The sequence below is a fragment of the Sturnira hondurensis genome, unplaced genomic scaffold, assembly GCF_014824575.4.
Source record: "Sturnira hondurensis isolate 20B ecotype Veracruz unplaced genomic scaffold, ASM1482457v3 Scaffold0006713, whole genome shotgun sequence".
NCBI classification, from domain to species: domain Eukaryota; kingdom Metazoa; phylum Chordata; class Mammalia; order Chiroptera; family Phyllostomidae; genus Sturnira; species Sturnira hondurensis.
The window spans coordinates 1446445-1469387 of NW_028079344.1; the positions used below are offsets into that span (position 1 = coordinate 1446445).

A 22943-nucleotide genomic window follows, 5' to 3' on the forward strand; every position below is an offset into this window, starting at 1 on the left:
GGAAAAACACAAACATGCCCTCTGCCCCATGGGAGGGGTCAGGTCCATGACGAGACCCATCTACGGGGTCTCTCTAATAAACCAGCGGGTAATGTCGCATATGCGGCCCCCAATGCCGATCAGCTGCAGAGCGTCTCTCTACATCTAAAGTTAAAAAGTTAAGAACAAATAAGGAATGTGACACTAACAGTTTAGGAGAATGAGGATCATACCATCTAGGGACTTGAACCCTGGACCCTCAGATTAAAAGTCTGATGCTCTACCGACTGAGCTATCTGGGCTCTGCCTGACCTGCTAAATCTCCCCAATCGACTTCGTCAGGGTTTGGCAGCCCCGATTGAATAGTCGCCACCTTAAAATCAGTCGCCACCTTAAAATTAGTTGCCGCCTTAAGATCAGGTTCCTCAGACCGAGGCGTTGGAGGCGGGGCAGTCAGCGCTGGAGGTAGAGGGCGAGAAAGATCCTCTGCCAAACGAGTGGCTCGCAAACTACCGCGAGTCCCACGTTCCCATTTTTCAAACTCAGAATCTCCCCTAAGACAATCTCTAACTAATGTCCATAAAGAAAATGCATCAACAGGAGTTTTCTCTGGACCGTGAGCACGGTAGTGTTCACGAATGCGTTCTCCTACCTTTTTCCAAATTTCCATATTAATAGTACCTTCTTCCAGGAACCAGGGGCAAACTTGTTGAATAAAATCTACAAAACGATGTATTTGACTCTTAGAGGTAGCAATGCCTCGCCCCCTCAATAGGGAGCAAAGGACTTGTTCAAAAAGTCCCCGATCTGATGAATGTGAAATCCCCATGATTATGAACTCTCCAACCCCGCTCCCTGCTACTTTTACTTTTAACTTACCGGCCCCCGTAGCAGCGGTCCTCTCGGGCTCCTCTATCCTCGCGATTAGGACTCTTCAGGTCCCCCCAGACCCCCTTTTTCCGGGTCCCTGTTATTCCGACCCCCTTTTTCCGGGTCCCTGTTATTCCGGCGCCACTCTGCCGCCGTCCGCAGCAGCAAGGGTGGTCACGAGGTGAGGTGAGGGACTTAAAAAATGGAGAGGACCATAAGCTCTGCTGGCAAAATGGCGAATTTATTCAAGGAACAGCTGTCTTAAATACAAACTGTTAATGCCTAAAGCAAGACTGCAGGGAACTAGAAACAATGTTGTTTTTCAAAGTTCGAGCACTCCCTTAAGCTATCAAAAGGGCAAGAAGTTCTCATAACCATCTGGGAACATGACACCTGCGCCAGGGTCTTGTTGTGTCTTTCAAGGCTGGGAACTAGAAGGTTAGGAAAGTGTCAAGGTACCCGCCGGCTCCAGGGACCAGAAACCAAGTTCATCCACCATTCTCACAGTGGAGAACTCTGTCCTTGGTCCCCTTATGACCTGGCGGGCCCCCACAAGATCCATGTATGGAGTGATCCATAACAGTAGTACACAGAAAACTTTTGCTTAAAATGACAACATATTTCAAAGTTGGATATATTTTATTTAAAATAACACTTCGATACAGAGGTTAGCCAGATGTCTCCAAAGATCCCCAATGTGTTAGCACAGACACGCCAGAAAAGAAAGAAAGCATGTTTCTGTATGACAGCAAGGTCCAAGGTTGGTTATATCCAGAAGGCTTAGTAGACATAGTGCCAGAGTACTCGCAAACTACAAGCATTGGGTTTGTATTTTATTAATGAATACTCCTGAATAATTTCCCTTAATACCTCCATTCCTACCACCTACACTGTGCAGCTATGTCACATCAGTGATTTTCCATCAGCTCAGCTTAAACTCTTTCTTTAATTGTCATGAGTTGTGTTAAAAATTTGTATGAATAGCCCTGGCTGGTATAGCTCAGTGGACTGAGTGTGGGCCTGCGAACCACATGATCACAGTTCGATTCCCAGTCAGGGCACATGCCTGGGTTGCACGCCAGTTCCCAGCAGGGGACACACCAGAAGCAACCATACATTGATATTTCTCTCCCTCTCTCCTTCCCCTCCCCTCTAAAGATAAAAAAATAAAATCTTTTAAAAAATTATGAATAAACCATATTTAAATTTTAAGCCCTCTGCTTTCTCCCACAGCCATTCCCCCCATGAATTTGCTCCATGTGTACATTGTGAAATAGTCCAGCAGAGCTGATAAGAGATTGTGTTCATTTCTGTATCACCATCAGTAGTATCCATTCTGAGAAATATGTAACATTGGGATTTTAAAACTATGTCTTAATATAGTCATATGTTATTTGCAAATACTTGGCTTTTTAAAAACTATCAAATGTAACCATTGATACTCTGAAGCCAAAAGTTTATTACACAGATCAAAATCTTCCTCTTCACTCAGTAACAGCAGTTCAAACACGGTCATAAAGCCCAGGAAATGGGACTCCAAAAACCCCAGAAAGATCTGCATTATCCACATGGAAGTGAAGCAGAAGTCACACTGTTGCAATAGGGAGCTTTATTCATACACAAATACATCACTGTCACTGCATTCGCAACACTGTCACTTTATTGCTCCCACTGTATTTTTATGCTTCAGAAACTGTATTTTTAATGGCCTCTCCATTTTAATTGTTAATCATTTCTGATATATACTATTTTCATAATCTCAAGAAAATAATTCTAATTTTTGAATGGGAAAAGGAAAGTTCTTACTAGCAATGCACTAGTGCAAATGCATAGCTGATGGCAACACGGCATTTGTAGGCCCCGCAGACCTTTCCAGAGACACTGCACCCCAGAAGCAGACCACAGTGCGTCTCTAGGGTGGAATCTATAATTCTAGTGGCTACTGATGGGGCTGCTAAAGAACTGAGTCACTGACAGCTTATGTATATGGATGTACTTGTCTTATTTTAATTTTAAGATGAAAAAAAAGCCACAATATTTCCAAATGATTTCTGCACAGAGAGTAAACACCAACTATCAAACAACTGAAACTAAAAGACAGTTCTTAAAAAGCTAAATTTATCCTTTTTAAAAAGCGATATAAATATATGCCTTGATAAGATCCAGTGTTAGACTTTGCCTCTGCTTAATTTGACCTTCAACTCCATATTTGAAAGTGACTGGAACTTCATTCTTTCTCTTTTCCAGCAAGTCTTCAAAAATATAATGAATGCAATACTATACTCAGTACTACAGCAAAAGAGACTGCTGGTGAAGGTCACAGAAGGAATGCATAAAGGCAGAAGTAAAATAAGACAGAACTATTTTGTTAAAAACAATTTTAAAATAAATTGTGCTGCAAAACTAATTTTGCAGTTACAGTGTCTTGTCTCACCCCACAGTGTGTCAGAGGCACTGCATTGATACAAACAGAATCGTCTAATGCACTTTTTGAAAATAGTACTTCTGAACCAAGGGCTAGTATGAATTCATTTTACAGCTAGGTGCCAATGACACTTTGGTTTGCTTTACTGGCAACATTATGGCGACGCATCCTATACTAAGAGGAAGTCTGGAAGACAAGCATGTGACAAGCACCAAATCCACTGTGTTACTTCTTCTCATGCTTCTTGGTCAATTCCCCCACACCCAGCTGGAAGCCGCCCCCATTATCACTGTCTCTCTCTTCCTTCTGCTGGCTCTCCTGGGAGACCTGTCGCACAGCTTGCAGGATGGCATTCTGCACAATCTGTTTGCTGGCTTTCTGCAACCTCACCTCTTCAGGCTCATTTCCAGTTTTCTCACCTAGACAAAAACATGAAAGTAGGTGAAAACAACACAATTAATTTCAGGAACTGTGACAGGAGAGGGCAGGTAAGAAACGCTAACGGGAAGGTGAGCCTGTAAGAATGTGCTAGGTGGCCCAGTTAATTGTGAGGAGCCTTCCATAGCACACACCACTCTTGCTTCCCCTTCTCCCTTTCCAACAGATTCTGCATTTGTTTGCCCCAGTAATGTGCCCAACTTATATTCTCAACATCCCAGACTCCTCTGCTGCTAGCAGTGGTCATGAGACATAGTCTGACCAATCCCTGATCTAAAATAGTGGGAATTTTCTAATTAGAAGACAAGGCAATCTACCCACCATTAACTCTTCTCCCTTTTCCTTAGTTAAAAAAAAAGACAAAACCTTAATTTTATTTGGCCAGCTATGTATCTAGGTATAGGTAAATTCTCACGAATGGGTGGAAGTTTGTTTAGTGAAAATTCAGGAAAGGTTTTTAAAAGGGAATAGGCAGATAAAGGTCCTCCACCCTCTTCCTCTCTTGCTGCCTGCAGCTCTGACACATGGTTGTCATCAGCACAGGGGCTCTTGCTAACCACCAGGGGACCTTTAGAATGGAAACCATGTTCGTGGGTTTGGGAAAAAATAGAAGGAGCCTGAGATTCCAATGACCATACTAGGCCATATCAGTCTTTGGCTGCTCACCTCTAAGCCTCTTTTGTGTGAGAATAATATATCTTATTTAAGGCAGTGTTACTTTGGATTTTCTTTTGCTGTGCAGAAAACATATTACTAACTCATACACAGGAGAATGATCATGAATCTAGCATTTGACTACAGTGCAACTGTGAAAATTTTAAATTCCACCTGCTTATATTTATAGTGACAAATAAAATGGGCATAGTTCCTTGCCCAAAATCATTCTTTCAGATGTTTCTTCTATTTAAATATTCTGCCACCACGAAAGTGCATTTTAAATGAGCAAACGGTGGTTTTCACCAGAACTGATTCACGAACAAGAGAATTTATACACCCGTTGGAACAACACCACGCAAGAGAATATTGAGTTATTCTGAAAACAGACAACGCTTATCCCTCTAGACACCTAATTATCATTTATGCAGCATTTGTGTCACTAGAACCATCTCTTGAAGAATTTGCAATCTAATAAATAAGGCAAGAGGAATCTATTCAAAACCAGAGAACATACACATTTTGCTCCCCACCCTAAAAAGTGGGAGAAAATCCTCAATCTGCACCAAACTGAGCAGAGAAGGAGTTCAGAAGTAGAACAGACTGAAACTTTAAAGCAGCAGAGAAGAATCCTTTAAATGTTTTCTGTAGAAAAAGAATGAGCAGTAATATTAAGAGACATAGCAATTAAGAATGAGTATTTCAAAATACCTCCGACTGAGCCCAGGTTTCCCTCTGACACGTGAAGCCAGGTGACCTTGGGCAAGTCACCTTGCTTCCCCAAGCCTGCTAGCACCCCTGTAAAAGGGGCAAGTAGTACCTGTCTTAGGGTGGTTGCTACATAATTAAGTGACATAGCAACTCTTCAGCACTTAGTGTAGTTCCTGAGCACTTAGTGTCTACCATTTTGTATCGATTGGGGCATAGAGTAAACTGTTGTAACAGAGAAACTCAAACCTAGAGCAGCTCACAGAAGGGAGAGATGTTTACCGCTCTCTCGTGTAACAGCTCCGAGGTATCCCAGTATATAGGCGACTGTGCCCCACCAGGTCATGTAAGGACTCTACATCCTTCCATCTTGTTGCTCTGCCATTTTCTACTATATCACCCACTGTGTGAGTGGAGCTGGTTAACTAATATGCCACTGGGAGCTGGACGGCAGCCAAAGCAAAAATGGAAGGCAAGCAGTTTCCTTTTAAAGAGCTGTCATAAATGTTGCAAACATTTCTCCACTCCCATTCTATTGAGGGAGACTGAGTCCTGTGGTGGTCACACCCAGCCACACGGGAGGCTGGGGAATATGTCAAGCTGGGCAACCATATGTCTTACTAAAACTTAAGGAAGCTTTAATGCTAAAACAAAGAAGCAATTAAGGATTTTTTAAAAATTACTTCCATGCAAGGGCCAATGCTCAATTGAAAAGGGAGGCTATGCACTTGGAGCAGGTCAAATCTGAGCCTCGGAGCTCTGTGCAGCCCTCGACAGGATAAGTGTGTGGACAGACAATGTCCACTGTGTTCGTGCTTACTCTTGGAAAGAGTGTCTCTACCAAACCAGGAATGTTCTAAAGCTCTAAAAGACCCTGTGGTACAGTCTTTGGCTGGAGGAAGGAAGAATATAGAGATNGTTGCTACATAATTAAGTGACATAGCAACTCCTCAGCACTTAGTGTAGTTCCTGAGCACTTAGTGTCCACCATTTTGTATCGATTGGGGCATAGAGTAAACTGTTGTAACAGAGAAACTCAAACCTAGAGCAGCTCACAGAAGGGAGAGATGTTTACCGCTCTCTCGTGTAACAGCTCCGAGGTATCCCAGTATATAGGCGACTGTGCCCCACCAGGTTATGTAAGGACTCTACATCCTTCCATCTTGTTGCTCTGCCATTTTCTACTATATCGCCCACTGTGTGAGTGGAGCTGGTTAACTAATATGCCACTGGGAGCTGGACGGCAGCCAAAGCAAAAATGGAAGGCAAGCAGTTTCCTTTTAAAGAGTTGTCATAAATGTTGCAAACATTTCTCCACTCCCATTCTATTGAGGGAGACTGAGTCCTGTGGTGGTCACACCCAGCCACACAGGAGGCTGGGGAATATGTCAAGCTGGGCAACCGTATGTCTTACTAAAACTTAAGGAAGCTTTAATGCTAAAACAAAGAAGCAATTAAGGATTTTTAAAAAATTACTTCCATGCAGCCCTGGCTGGCATAGCTCAGTGGAATGAGCGAGGGCCTGTGAACCAGAGGATCGCGGTTCGATTCCCAGTCAGGGCACATGCCTGGGTTGCAGGCTGGTTCCCTGCAGGCCAACTCCCAGCAGGGGACCCACAAAAGGCAACCATACATTGATGTTTCTCTCTGTCTCCTTCCCCTCTAAAGATAAATAAATAAATAATAATAAAATAAATAATAAATAATAAATAAAAAAAATTACTTCCATGCAAGGGCCAATGCTCAATTGAAAAGGGAGGCTATGCACTTGGAGCAGGTCAAATCTGAGCCTCAGGGAGCTCTGTGCAGCCCTCGACAGGATGTGCGTGGACAGACAACGCCCCCTGTGTTCGTGCTTGCTCTTGGAAAGAGTGTCTCTACCAAACCAGGAATGTTCTAAAGCTCTAAAAGACCCTGTGGTATACAGTCTTTGGCTGGAGGAAGGAAGAATATAGAGATAAGAATGAGTTGATTCCTTAATAATAGAGAAAAAAAGAAAATCTACTCTAAATTTAGCTGTGGCCTAATATTTGAGTTAAATTGTCATGTCCTTATTTATCCATTATGAAGAAAAATTGGTAAGAAAGTCAAAGTCATTCTGTGCCAAGCTATGCCAGCGGATCTCTTCAGTGACTTGCAAGGTTGGTTTAGACCTCACTGTTCCTATTACTGCTTTACTCTGAGTCGTGAAGTCTGTCTGCAAGTGGAGGGTGTGAAACAAAAACAAAAAGGCAACAGTTGGAACAGGGAAAGAGAGGAGTGAGGTGGATGCTAAAAGCCACCCAGAGCACTTAGACAATAAAAACAAACAAAATTATACACAGAACCACTCAGGACCCTGAACAGTGAAAGCAATCCTGAGAAAGCAGGAGGCGTGGCACTTGCTGATTTCAAGCTGCAATATATTATCAACGTACATTAATCTAAATAAAATGGTACTGGCATAAAAACAGACACATAAACTGAAGGAACAGAACCAAGAGCCCAGAAATAAATCAAAGCATATATATTTCACTAACAATTGACAAGGGAACTAAGAATCCTCAATGGAGAATGCAGATGTAAAAGAATGAAACTGAATCTATATTTCATATCAATAACAAAAATTAACTAAAAATGGATTAAAGATTTAACATATGATCTGAAACTATAAAACTCCTAAAACAAGGCCTAGGAAAAAAGCTCCCTAACATAGGTCTTGGTGACAGTTTTTTGGATATGACATAAAGCACAAGCAACAGCATCAAAAATAAACCAGTAGGACTACATAAAACTAGAAACCTTCTTCACAGGAAAAGGAATTATCAGCCAAATAAAAAGCAAACCTACAGAATGGACAAAAATGTTTTAATATTGAAAATATATAAAGAACTTATAAAACTCAGTCACAGAGAAACAATAACCCAATTAAAAAATGGGCAAAGAAGCCATGATTAGTGTGGCTCAGTGGACCGAGTGCCGGCCAGTGAACCAAAGGGTCACAGGCTCCATTCCCAGTCAGGGCACATGCCTGGGTTTCAGGCCAGGTCCACAGTAGGGGGCACTTGAGAGGCAACCACACCTTGATATTTCTCCCCTCCACTTTCTCCCTCCCTTCTGCTCTCTAAAAATAAAAATGAATAATAAATAATAAATAAAATCTCTTAAAAAACGGGCAAAGGACCTAAGTAGACATTTTTCCAAACAGGACATACAGATGGCCAACAGATACATGACAAGGTGCTCAACTTCACTAATTATTATGAAAAGGCAAATCAATATCACAATTAGATCATCATGTCATGCCTTTTGGAACTGCATTCACCAAAAAAGGTAAGAAAACACTGGCGAGGATGTAGAGAAAGGAGAACCCTTGTATACAATCGGTAGGATTATAAATTGGTACAGCCACTATGAAAAACAGTATGGAGCTTCCTGCAAATATTAAAATCAGAAATACCATACAGTTTGGCGATTCCATTCTGGGTATTTATCTGAAGGAAAAAATAACTATCTGGAACAGATATCTACACCCCCATGTTCATAGAAGCATTATTTACAATGGCCAAGACATAGAAATAACCTAGTTGTCCATCCTTGGATGAATGGATTTTTAAAAAGCATGATAGATAATATATAATGGAATAGTATTCAGCCATAGAAATAAGGAAATTCTGCCATTTTTCTCGACATGGATGCACCTTGAGGACATATGCAAAGTGAAATAAGACAGAAAAAGACAAATACTGTATGATCTCACTTAAATGTGGAATCTAAACAAAGCCTCACAGAAATAGAGGTAAGATTTGTGATTACCAGAGGTGGGCGATACAGAATGGAGGAATTGGGTGAAGGAGGTCAAAAGATAGAAACTTTCATTTTTTAGATAAACAAGTAGTAGAAATTTAAAGTACAACAGGAGGACTATAGTTAACATTGCTGTATAGCATATTTAAAAATTGCTAAGAGACTAAATCACAAAAGATATCATCAAAGGAGAAAATTCATTTTTTCTTCTATTTATATGAGATGATGGATGTTAACTTGTAGTAATCATGTCACAACATATGTCAGTCATCGTGCTGAACACAAACTTTTGCAGTGATGTGTGCCAATTGCATCTCAATGAAACTGGAAGAAAGATGCTGTGTAGACCACAGATACTTACTGTGTGTTAGGCTCTTTGACATGCAGGAAAGATACTCTCTTTTGAGGGGTAGGGAAGTTACTATGAGGATACATGTGTCCTAGATATCATAGAAATATCTGGCTTAATCTCGTATTACAATTCAGTGATTGGAATAATCAATATAAGTCTAGTAATAGGATTATCTAGATTCTCCTCTGCCATTAGAGAGTTTCAACTTTCCATCAGCCACTACCATCTAGCAATTCTCTTTTTTCTGAAGTTTCTCTGACTTCATGGCACTTGCTGCACTTGTTTCTGCTTATTTGTGACTTGTAGTGCTCCATGAACTTATCTACTTCCTCCTGTCTCAGGGCGTTTCAGGTAAGGGTCTGTTAGCAAATTACTGACTTTTGCCAAACCTTCAGTTGATATTCCTGAGAGAGAACCAGAAAGACTCAGCATACCACCATTATTCCTGAAAATGTTTCATGCCAGGCCATCTCTTCGGCCAGCCACAGATTGAATGTCTGTGGCTCATGCCGGCCCAGTCACCTGTGGCCTGAGGTTGGATCAGGAGGCAAGAGCACAGCTGCTTAGGAGGAGGAAGCCCCAAGGCACCTGCCAGGCAAGGCAGTGGGGGCAGACCCAGCATTCACAGGATTGGCTTCGTCCACTGTCTGACTGGCTGGTGCTCCTATGGCATTCGCTTGAAAGGAAAGGGTATGTGAAACATCCTGGTGGAAACCCTTAGTGTAAGTGCAGTGTGCAAAAGGGAGTAACAGCCTGACAGAAGGCAGAAACCAGAGAAATCCAGAGATTCGCTACTTACTTATACACACTACATTTATTTGAAATTAATAAATCACCCTCATGGTGTACGTGGCCAATTGCCTAGTTTTAAATGATGCAAATGTCTTCCAGCCTAATTAGCATTTACAGGATCATTTTGGCATTTCACAAAAGGTGATAAATTGATTTAATTAGCTTTACATTCTAAACGCTCAGTATAAATACATTGAAGTCACAAATGTGATGTAACTTAATTTTCATTCAGTGTCTTTTCACCTGGAATCATCACTTCTTCCCCTCCGAACACCACACACATCCCTGCAGTCATGCTTCCCTGTGGCACCCAGCCCACCCCACAGGGCCAGCCTTCCTCAGACTTCCCTGTGACACCCAGACCACAGGGGCCAGCCTTCCTCAGACTTCCCTGTGACACCCAGACCACAGGGGCCAGCCTTCCTCAGACTTCCCTGTGACACCCACTCCCTGGGGCCAGCCTTCCTCAGACTTCCCTGTGATACCCATTCCATGGGGCCAGCCTTCCTCAGACCTCCCTGTGACACCCATTCCATGGGGCCAGCCTTCCTCAGACCTCCCTGTGACACCCACTCCCTGGGGCCAGCCTTCCTCAGACCTCCCTGTGACACCCACTCCCTGGGGCCAGCCTTCCTCAGACTTCCCTGTGATACCCATTCCATGGGGCCAGCCTTCCTCAGACCTCCCTGAGCCCCATGCTCTCCACCCTCCCCTCAAAACCTGCTGTTCCACGTGCCATTTTCACCTGCCCTGGTGGAAAATTTCTGAGGAACTCAAATGCAATGTGGTTAATAATTGGTCTTAATTCCTTACTTATATCCCTTAAAACCATGCTTCTATTAAGCATAGGAAGATCCTCCTGATAAAAATTTGCATTTTTCCTTAAGAACCTAAGTGGCATTTGCCTCTGTTACATTAACCCTATTGCATTCCAGTGAGGGGGGTTAGAAAAGATCACAGTGTTCCATTGTGAGGCCGAATCCAATTAGCTATTTTCCCTCAACCACACAAAGAATGTGGCAGAGGGTTTTTTCATAACCACTATCTCTATCACTTGTCTCTCCCCACTGGATAACTAAATACGAAAGTTACAGAAGTCCCTATCCGGGCAGGACAGGGTTCGGCCACCACTGCCTGCCCACACTCTCTGGTCACTGCTGGTAGTAACCACGGAGCATACTTTTATCTTCTCCTCAGATTGCTTGAGACTATAAAACAGTATTATCATTCATCAATGACTGGCTTGTGGAACACAGAGAATAAGAACTAATTCTGGTCTCTTAATTAATGGAATGATAGTCTATTTTCCAGCTCTGTAACTATAGGAATTTTTCTTGAAGGACCGGATGTTAAATCTCATTCGTCTACACCAACAGCTAATGAAGTCATCCTGGTTGCCCTGCTTTACCACCAAGCAAGCTAAAGTTGTGTGACTTAGCTTGTGTGACTTTCGAGTCACAGAAGTCACTGGGCTTTCAGCTTGTTAGCAAACCCTCCAAGCCATGCTGCAGCCCCATGTACCATAACCAAATCAGAAGCAGCACTTTAGGGTTTCCGAAAGGCAGGCTTGAGACACAGAAGGCAAGACAGGTCTTAACAGGTATCGGACACTTCTAAGGGCATTTGAGTGATGCCCCACTATTACCACCACCACCCCTAGCAAATCAGATGCAGGGCATGAAGAACCACCAGGATCACTATTTCAGAATGCAGCGACGTACTCTCATAAACTCTACGGAGTGTGCATTACAATGTCCTGTAAGACAAGGTGAGAGAAACCAGAAAGATATTTATTGAGTACCCACATGCAGGGTATGGTGGAGAGTTACACCAACTTCGTTCATTCATGTATTCATTCATAAACGATTTACAGAGCACTCACTATACAACAAACACCAGGCTGGGTATTAGAGACTAAAATATTGAGCAAAACAGTCATGGATCCTGCCTTATTGGATTTTACAAACTAATGGAAGAGTCAGGTGTTAAATAGTCAAACAGGTTTATAATTTTCAGCTGTGACACATGCCAAAGAAGGAACACAGGGAACACATTTCGAGAACTGATCTAATATGGGAGTCAGGGAAGGAAGCCCAGACAGGGGACTTAAGGCTTAATGAGGCTTTAATCAATAAAGGGAAGGTGGTGGGAGCAGGGAAGGAAGAACCATCAGGCAAGAAGGTCAAACCCTGCCCCCTGAAATGTGTCCCCAGCAGGTCCCTGTGGGGAACGAGGCAGCCTGGTTGGCTGGGGGCCCGATGGGGAATGGGAAGGGGAGGCTGGAGATGGTGCTGTGGAAATTAGGCCAATAGGCCAGCCCAGACGGCGCAGGCCTGGGAGGCTGGGAGGCAGCGGGTCTTTTTCTGAGTTTCTGCAGTGCATTACAAAATGTGTGCCACACAGGGTGACCGGAGCAGTCCAAGGAGAATTATGTAATCGAGGCGGGACAATGTAGGATTTGGAGCAGGTCTTGAAAGGCAGATGAAATTTGGAAAAGCCAATGGGAGAAGAAAAGGGAATTTTACCTTTGGCCTCAGGAGACGGGACAGACATGTGACAACACACTTACTCACAGTGACCTAGAAAGTTTTCACCTTGCACGGCTATTGCATTACTTAAGATGACAATTTAACGTATTCCATGTAACTGGGCTGTGATGCATTACACTTAGGAAATCTGTAAGGAATAGTCCCAATAAAACTTGAAAAGGAAAAGATAATTTTACTCTAGAAATCAAATTTGCGTATTTCGATCAAGAAGACCAAAGGTAATTTTAAAAACGAACAACAAACAGTGAGGACCTAATTGAACAGCTTTCAATATCAGATGTAAAGCCTTAGTACAGTCAAGTGCCACTTCAGAACGCGGAGGCGTGTGGTCTGAGAGAAGGATGTTAGGTAATGTCATCATTGTGCAAACATTTTAGAGTGACTTACACAAACCCGGATAGCACAGACTGCTACACACCCAGATTTTATGGCATAGCCTATTGCTACAGAGCTGCACAGCATGTTACTATACAAAACCCCAGGACATTAAATCAGGCACAAGAGGAAATGACACAGTCAAGAGAAATGAAAAACACGAGACATGTGAGGCTGCTGCAGGAGTAATTTAACATTGTTTTGCAGCAAACTTCTTAATAAGTAGGAAGAGTACACTAAAATAACAATTGAAAATATAGAATGGTAAATATAAAAACCAGTAGCATAGTCATTTATTATCATTATCTGGTTTTCTGTGCTGTACACCATTGTATGAGCTATACTTGTATGTGACTGGCGGCGCAGGTTTGCTTACAGCAGCCTCTCCACCAACACGTGAGTAATGGGTTGGGCAATGTTAGGATGGCCACGATGTCACTAGGTGATAGCAATTTTCCAGCTCTGTTATAATCTTATAGGACTCCTGTTGTATACGTGGTCCATCACTGACAGTAGCATCATTATGGTGCACATGGTTGTAACTAATGAAGTGTGATACTGACCTAGGGATAGAATAATTGATAAATAAAATGAAAAGTCCATAAACAGCCTTACACATAAGTGGTCACCTGATTTCTGAAAAACAGGAGAGTGTAGTACAGTGGGGAAAGGATGGCCAAGTCATGTTTCATACAAAAAAACCAGAAACTTGGACTACCTCACACTATAGGTAATAAAATCAGTCCCAGGTGACTTTCACATCTTCATTTGAAAAGTAAAACAATCTGGAGCACAGAGGACATTTAGGGCAACAGAAATACTTGGTGACACTATAATGGTGAATACCACTCCCTATCCCCGTAGGATGCACACCACACCACGAATGAGCCCTAATGAAAACTACGGCCTTGGGGTGATGACGTGTACCGGTGTGGGTCCCTGGCTGGAGCACATGCACGTCTCCGTGGGGCGTGTTGATAATGGGGGAGGCTATGCATGTGTGAGGCAGGGGGTGTGTGGGAAGTCTCGGTACCTGCCTCTCAACCTTGCTGTGAACCTAAAGCTGCTCTAAAAGAAAATAGTCTTTAAAGACTATCAAGCTTTTAGAAGAAAATATAAAAGAATACCTCTATGACCAGGGAGCAAGCAAAGGCTTCTTCAACAGGACACAGAAAGCAATAGCCATCACACACAGGCACACACAAACACACAAACACACATACACACATGGAGAAAGGTCTTTCATCTGAAGAAGGGGGGCAGGAACAAATGCTATCTTAGAGATACTTAAGTGTTTAATTTTCTGAGCACCGGGGTAACAAATAACTCAGTGAAGATTGGGTTTTGAGTCAGAGAGATTACAAGGGCTGTCGTAATGACCACATAGATTTCTGCCAAATTTAACCACAGGTTTCTCTCCTTTTGTCCTGGGAGAATCAGGAAATCAAGCTCCTCCCCAGTTCCTAGCTGCTAGCTGTCAGTGGCAGCCCCAGAATTTCCACGAAGGGAGGATTGAGGAGCCCCAATCCACAGGTTCCTAGAGAATGTGTACTGAAACTCCAGTGCGCGTGACACTTTACACAGGACTAATTAGATGCCCATTTCCCATATCAGACAACAGGGTGTGGAATGGAGATGGGGCTCAGCCACCCTCAAGACAGCCATTGGCCCTCTTCTCACCTTCTCTCGCCAGCTCACATCTTCAGAGGGGCTGTGTCACCCAGTGCCCATCCTCCCCTCACGCAGCCACCAAACAAATCTGGCAGGCCCAAACTGTGGGTCCCTGCATTTCCGCTCCAGGGATATGCCAGAAAGGGAGACTCTAGGAATCCAGAAGTCAGATGTTTAGGCAACAGAAAAAGGGAAGCATCCTGTGAGCCTGTGTGTTAAAGAAAGTGACAGTACTAGACCTGAATAGAACGCAGAACAAACCTTGGAACCCTGGGGATCAGGTACTCTTTCCCATCCTCAGAGCCAGGTTTTTTACCCCCAGACCCTACCTCCACCCTCAGAAGCTTCCCCGCCAGTTCATCACCTCCTCGGCGGTGCTGCTGCCAGGTTCTGCAGCCTCTGCAGCCTCTGCTGCCCCTTGGTGGCCACTCCTAGGGTTGCCACAGCCTCAGGGACTGGACGTCTTATGGCTGAAAGCCAGCTGCCTTGGTTCCTGGGGTGTGTGAAGGGAGGGGTTGTAGGGAGGTACTATGCGTGTGTTCTGTGTGAGCAAGTGTAAAAGTGCATGAGTGCGTGTGAATGTGTAGATATGTCAGTGCATGAGACACGGGTGTGATTTTATCTTACGAAAGACACCTGGAGCAACTAAGCACATCATGGTACTTTCTGACCACAAAAACTCAAGCGAGGCCATTTACAGATATGTCCTCCCAAGAGTTCTGCAGAAGCTGGAAATGCAGTCCAGAAGTTCCCTGTCTTGATTCAGATGAAAATAACTTTGCCAGAATATTTAAGATCTCTCAAATATTTAACAAAAGATTCAGAGTTCCTAGGCAAAACCACCTGCTCGCTCTCCCTTCCTACACACTGTGGAAAGGGAGAGGGTGCAGGACACAGGGAGAGCGGGAGGGAGAAATGAATTGATATGAGCTTTTTGAGTGATTTTAAATGAATGCCGAAAAAACCACAAACCCTCTCATACTGCCCTCCCTAAAACGAACAGCCTAATCCTCACAATCACCATTTTTTCACTAAGAGGGAATCAGATCCTAGCTGTGACAAGTCGTCAGTGAGTACACGTCGAGAATGTAACTACACGGTGTCTCAGAGGAGAGCCTTCCTCCCTGGAGGGTGTGCGCACAGAGCAGGGACCTCGAGGAGACTGCGCTGTGACAGGAAGTGGAGTCTCTTCTACCCTCCTCTAAGGAGCAGCCTCCCAGCTTTTGAGGCGACTCCTTGGTAATGTCAAAATATTTTACATATCTCCTCGTGACACAATGACAAAAAGAAGCCGTGAATTCAGAAATACTTTTAGATAAGTTTTAATCGCATTAATCCGACAGCTTCCGTTTGAAACCTTCAGGGCTAAGAGAAAACTGTATATTCCAACCACAAGAGTGTAGAGAAGCATAGTGTCTCTGTCCCTTGAAACAGCTCTGTGGCTACCAGGGTCTTTCTTGTTCCCACACCAGGCTGACGATGCAGAAGCAATAAAAATCAGGCAGATGTTTGAAACTAATTCCCAGTGATGGATGTAGTAGCAGCCAGGGCATGGTGTGGAACAAGAAGCTGTGCAAAAGGTGTCCTCAGCTTCTACCCACTATCCCCCAGGTGGCAAGCACAAGGCCGGCAGGCCGAATCCAGCCCTCCACCTTGTTTTATCCAGCCCAGCACCTAATTTCTACCCGGCGGCTGCGTCAAGTTCTCGCTTAATTTGTTAAGGAGTAGTTACATTTATACAGTCCTAAAATGACACTCAGTCCTTTGAAGGCAACCGCGCGGCTGATGTGGCCCTCCGTGAAAATGAGTTTGGCACCCTGCTCTATACCTAGTCATGCATGAAACATCTATTAAGTGCCTAAGTGTGCCAGGGTTGTGTAAGATAGGCCACATTGTCATCTTCAGGGGGGATATGATGCCTAACATTTCTCACTGCTGAACTACCATAAAACATTTTAAGGCTTTAAAAGAATACCAGAGATAAAGAAACAACTCTCTCAGTTTTCAAGTGGGAAAAAAATGGAGGCCCGAATATTGCATGGAGTCACACACTCGGGGTCCTAGTCCGAGTCCCAGAGCTGGGATCAGAACTGTGTGCTCTGGAGTCCTCCCCACAACACCCCCCAGCTGCTGCCTCACCTCAGGAAGGCAAGGGGCTACCAGCTGTCATGGAGCCCAAAGATGACTTCCTTCTCCACACAAAATGAAACACACATTAACTGTATGACCCCACTTGCTTCCTAAGATTTTTTTTCATACCAAATCACTCTTTTATTATTATATCTTCTATTTGTTCTTCTACTTGCCCCCACCCCCTGACAGCAGCCAGAGTACCCTTCGCAAAATGGAAATCCAATGTCACTCAACAGCTCAAAGCCTTCCTTGGCCTCCTGTTGCACTTAGAACAAAAGCTCAACCTGTCACCATGGCCTTCAGGGCCCTGCACGACCAGGCACATGTCTCTTATCTGACCTCACACACTCCCTCTTTCTCTCACTTCCTTTTGTATTCAATGAAGATGGACAAGATCTAGCTTTAAGTGTAGGAATGCCCTGATAGCACTTACTCTGTGTCAGTCTATTTGGGCTACTGTGTAGGCTGAGTGGCTTATACATTAAATATTTATTTCTCAGTTCTGGAGGCTGGGAGTCCAATAACAAAGTGCTGACAGGTTTGGTGTCTGATGAGGAGGGCCTGAATCCCGGTTCACAGATAACAGTCTTCTCACCGTGTCTTCACATGGTAAAGGCATCGCGAGATCTCACTGCGGTCCATGGCACTGTAGGACCTTGGGAAAGCCAGTTTCCTCGCCTACAAAATGGCACAATAATAGTCCCTCCCTCATAATATTGTTATAAAGGCTTAGTGAATATTTGTTAAGTGCTTAAAACTGTGTTAAAGTAAGCAGTGCTGAAATGTCTGTTAAGTAAACAAAATTTAAAGAGTTGGGATCTGCATGGATTCCAAGCAGTCTTTCTTTGTCTAAAATTCAAAACCTTTTTTTGTGGCATTCAACCACTTGTAGCCACCCTGCCTGTACCTTCTTCCTGACATTGGTACTGAGAACGGAAGCCTTATGTAAGTCTCTCATCGAGAGAAAATAAATGTGCAGCTGTCAGAAATGAACCTAACACATCCCATCGGCTAATCTCAGCATGCCCTGTGCTTATTATCCATATTTCCTAACTAAAACATCCGTTCCCGAGGCACGACCCCCACGTGTCTTGCTCACTGCTCTGTCCCCAGGACCTAGCACAGCACAGGCTCCCAGGGGACACTCAGTGTTTGTTCAACAAATGGTTGCTGCACTGGTTTTCCAGTTTCCATTTTTCAGTTCAGTCTATCTTTCTTCCCCCCTTTCTCCCCTTCCCCTAATGCCCTGCTCTCGGCCTCTTTTGCCACCTTTTGCCACTTTGCCGCAATTGGAGTCCAAGCGAGGAGGAAAGGGCTGAGGAGATGCTCTTTTGGGGAGCTCAGACCCTCCATGTGAAAAACAGCCAGAAAGCACGCTGGAGCAAGAATATCAGAAAGGCTGGCCCAGTTTCTAGCCACATATAACTAGGCCAATGACCGTTTTTTGAAACATTACACTAAGTTTGTGTCCCTCATTTCTTGTCTTCCTGGTTTTCTCCATTCTCCCCTTTTGCATCCCTCTTGGCCACTCTGATGGTCAGTTCTGAGTTCTCTCCATTCGGTTTTAAATACTTTTCAGAACACAATGGTATGAAAACAAGCCCCCTTCAAGTAGGTCCAGTGACGTTCCCAGGTGATTTTGTTCCATTGGCCAACCATTTGCCACGAAAACACTCTCTCTGTTCATAAACTCCCTGAACCCTGCACACGCTGGCACATCGTGAGTCAGATCCCACTGACTCAGAGGCCAGCAGCCTGTGCTGAGAAGACCCTGCCCCAGAGGCCCTGCATGTGAATCTCTGGGCCGTTCTGCGTTCACCTGCTCCAGCCTCGGCTTCCTCACGTAGCACACATGAAAGCATTTGATTAGTTCTTTAAAGCAGAGGGATGAGAAGGGAAGTCCATGTTGCTTCGTCTACAAATTGGACAAAGAAATACAAAACTTTGTCCTCAACCATGAGTTTTCTTGAGCAAAATTCTAGTATATATTATACCTTTTATTATACCTTTTTGATATAACCATGAGAATCTTGGCTCCCTTTACTGTGTTGGGGTTCATTAGAAAAAGAGAACAGGAGGCTGGAAATAGAAAAGGAAGTGAAGAACGAGATCAGATGTTTTATGTGTTTTTTTAAAAATGATATTTGAGGAGGAAAAAGAAGCAGACGGAAAATAAAGCCAGACTTTAGAAGTGTTTGTTACAGCTTTGTGACAGGAGGTAATTTCACGTGTCTCATCATGCTTCTCAGGGAGTTTTGGCTGCCAGCATCAAAAGTCCAAGTCAGGGCACAGTGAATGTACTGAGCATTTGCTCTAAGAATCAGACATGGAAAAAGAAATAAGGGAGAGAAGGAGAGGTAGAGGCAGGGAGGAAAAGACAGGGTGCAAATTAAAATAAAATTACATGCATCTAATTAACAATGTAGATAGTGCCCTAAAAAGTTTCTAGCAAGCAAACTGTAGTAAACATGAATTGATTATACAAGCCATACACTACAACCACTTTACTATGCAAAAGTTTACATTGCTATACTCTTTAAAGTGGCAGGTAGATCTCATCTCCTGGTCCCCTGTATAAGGATTTACAACAATCTAAGCAACTTCCCTGCTCTGACTGCTCTTCTTTCCCTTGTCCTGAAGGGTTGGGCCTGCCAAAAAAGAAAAATGATACACATGGATGTATTCGAACTGCTATTGAGCATCTACTATGTCCAGGCAATGTGCTAGGCATTAGGAGTATTGAGATAGTTCACATTTCCTGGTCTTCAAGATGTTCATGGAGGACACAGAATATAATCTGGTTCTATGAGCAAGCCTCTTAATTCCCTAGCCTACTTTAGCTCATCTTTCAAATCACAATAGTAAGGTCTTCCAAGGCATATTTCATAGATAAATATAAGGATAAAATGTATAAGAAATATTAAAATGCCGTGAAGAGTTGGATGTGATATACACATTATGTGCATAGGTAAATAATTCCATGAGTTCAGAATTCTCATTTCACACACATTTATCTTCAGAAAGGCCTAACAGCAGCACTACTAGAGGTTAAAGAGGAAAGGGTGCCATGGCTGGTGTGGCTTAGTGCATTGAGTGCCAGCCTGTGAACCAAAGGGTCGCCAGTTCAATTCCCAGTTAGGGCACATGCCTGGGTTGTGGGCCAGGTTCCAGGCAGAGAGCATGAGAGAGGCAAATACATGTTGACGTTTTTCTCCCTCCTTCTCCCNAATAATTCCATGAGTTCAGAATTCTCATTTCACACACATTTATCTTCAGAAAGGCCTAACAGCAGCACTACTAGAGGTTAAAGAGGAAAGGGTGCCATGGCTGGTGTGGCTTAGTGCATTGAGTGCCAGCCTGTGAACCAAAGGGTCGCCAGTTCAATTCCCAGTTAGGGCACATGCCTGGGTTGTGGGCCAGGTTCCTCCCTCCTTCTCCCTCCCTTTCTCTCTCTAGAAAATAAATAAATAAAATCTAAAAAGAAAAGGAGGAAGGGCTTGCCCCATCATAGCACAGGTGGTAGAAAGCAGTTAACAAAGCAAAAAAAGTGACAAAGAGGACACTCTGTTACAGAAAATGTCAGCTATTTGTGATAGACCTCACACAGGTCATTGAGCATCTGGTTGGTGTGTGGTTCTCAAAATCTGTCATTAGAAGAACCACTAGGATCTATAGTCAGTGAAGACAGTACAGGATGCAGCTCAGGAATTTACATATTTAGCCACAACTGCAGCTAATTCTATTGCAGGTTTCTGATAGGCCACACTGATATTTAAGACTCACCTTTAGTCTATACCCACAGAGAGTAGCTAAATTTTAAAATTTATTTAATTAATAGACAGTCAAGAAAATGCTTCAAGTCCCAAAGGGCAAGGTGTGCCTCCTCCATTTACTGAATTTGATTGCCAACTATTAATCTCCAGCAAAGTTTTAACCATTAATTTTAAAATTCTGACTGTTGCTTCGTCTAGCACTTCTCCACCTCTCAGGGCTATGGAGATCAGCACCATTTCCAGGGTTTTCCTCTTTCATTATAGTTGAATCTGTTGAAGGAATCAGGTTTGTGAACAGTGTAAGGAACAACCTTTTGTTAAAGGGAAATGGCACTGCTTCTTATATTTTTTGGATCATGGAAAGATGGAAATAAGTAGAAAATATTCTAATTCTACTTTGTTTTGAGGCCAAAGATATTGGTGTCTAGAAATACCCACAAATTTGAAATTCTTATCTGTGGAAAAATGTCCTCTCATATATATGCTTTTAATTCTTCATGTATGAAAGTCATGTTGTCTTCTTGGCACCCTTCAAGCTATGTACTTCAATATTTGATTGGAATTAATAGGTGTAAACCAAAGTGAATTCCAGGAAATTAGAAAATTAGAAGAGGCCTGGCTGGTGTGGCTCAGTAGATGAAGTGCCAGCCTTCAAACCAAAGGGTCCCTGGTTCAATTCCCAGTCAGGTCACATGTCTGGGTTTCAGGCCAGGTCCCCAACTGGGGGCTTATGAGAGGCAACCAATCGATGTATCTCTTGATGTACAGATGTTTCTCTCCCTTTCTTTCTCCCTTCCTTCCCCTCTTTCTAAAGATAAATACATAAAATCTTAAAAAATAAGAAAATTAGAAGATACATTTCTAAATCTCACGAAGCATTAATAGGTAGAACATTTGCAATGACAGAAAAGAAATGCTGGCAGATAATGTTATCAATATGTGTGTTCAGAAGACTGAACAATATGACTCAATGGCTTTTGCATCCATCTGGTATACTTTTTTGTAAGTCACATAATGTACTGGGCAGTCTATTTTAGAAATTTGAAAATACAACAATTATCCTTTTTTTAGAAAACTGGGGGAATGTAGTCCTATCAGATGAACAGAAAATATCATTACACATTTGAAAACATATCATAGGCAAACATTGTACCTGTATTTGAAAAATATTCTCTGTGTGCAGAAAATCTAGATCAAGGTGGAAAAAAAGGACAGTACAAATAAAACCTTACTCATATTTGACTTTAAAACACACATGGAAATAATTTGATATAAAATCATGTTACTCCAAGGGGAGCAAAAAATTAATTCATAGCAAGATGATAAATTATTAAAATATATGCTAATAAATATGCTATTATTACAAAGTTAATTAGTGCCCGTTATTATTACAAAGTTAATTCTAGCCTGTTAAAGTTGTTTTAACAGGCTAGAATTCAGTGAAGTAGATGAATAAGCAATTAATTCACTGCTTGTGATTTGAGGTAGGGTTAACAGAACTTAAAGCCACCAGTGGATTGCAGATATACGACAATTTTTGTTTATTTAATCAAATAAACTTTTCATTCACTGAAAAGAATAATTCTAGAAAAATACAAGTAAAAATGTGTCTCTAACTTCAACTCTATTATCTCTAATCCAATAAACTCAGCTGTTTTGCACAGACTTAAACAGGTCAGGATCATACAGTCTGAGATGAGCCAGAAGTCCCCATTCCCTGCCAGAATTAATAGCATCTCTTAGTCATGTAAGTTTTCTTCAGTGTACACCCCAGTGGTCATAGAGAAAGGAGGGGTTGAAGGTAAATAGTATAACAAAACTTTATCACACTTGAAAATATTTACAGCACCTGCCTGATAAGAAATATATAGTATACTAGTGCTATCTTTTATACAAAGCATAGCTGGTAACATTTATGTCACATATTTATAATATACAACTTAATCCTATATTCCCAGGGTTGATGGGTGAAAGAAATTGCTACATCACTGGTCTTTTTAGATGGGTATTAAAGAATTGGAGTAAAAAACCACTAATGTTTATTCATTATGTCTAAAGATAACAAAATGGTTTGAATCAATTTTCAACTTTCTAGCCCATTAGTTCAATAATTTTCAATTCATTTTTTTCATTTCTGGCTGTATACAATTGGTATCTCTCTTAGGTTTACTCCAATCTGCCAGCCGAACAGGGTGTAGAACATGGACACCAACTGAGGAAATATGGATCAGTGCAAGTGCTCATTAGAAAAGAAGATGGCAGAGATCCAAGAGGAAAGCAGAATAAGTGGAAGCTACACTCACCTCCTCCCAGGAACAAACTGGAGATAAAACTAAATTATAGAACAATCATCCTGAATAACCACTGAAGACTAGCTAAAAAGTCTTATAACAAGAAGAGGTGGGGTCACGTAAGGGGCTGGCCCACTCCTACAGGTG

General features: G+C 42.6%; 1 protein-coding gene across 1 annotated transcript in view; it reads right to left on the bottom strand.

Moving 5' to 3' along the window:
- Window positions 1-2050: 2050 nt before the first annotated feature.
- AKAIN1 (A-kinase anchor inhibitor 1) overlaps window positions 2051-22943 on the bottom strand; it is a 66926-nt gene continuing 46033 nt past the window's right edge. The window contains exon 2 of the mRNA XM_037050369.1: window positions 2051-3693. Within this exon, the coding sequence (XP_036906264.1) occupies window positions 3500-3693 (194 nt within the window). The 3' untranslated portion in view covers window positions 2051-3499. The remainder of the gene's footprint in view (window positions 3694-22943) is intronic.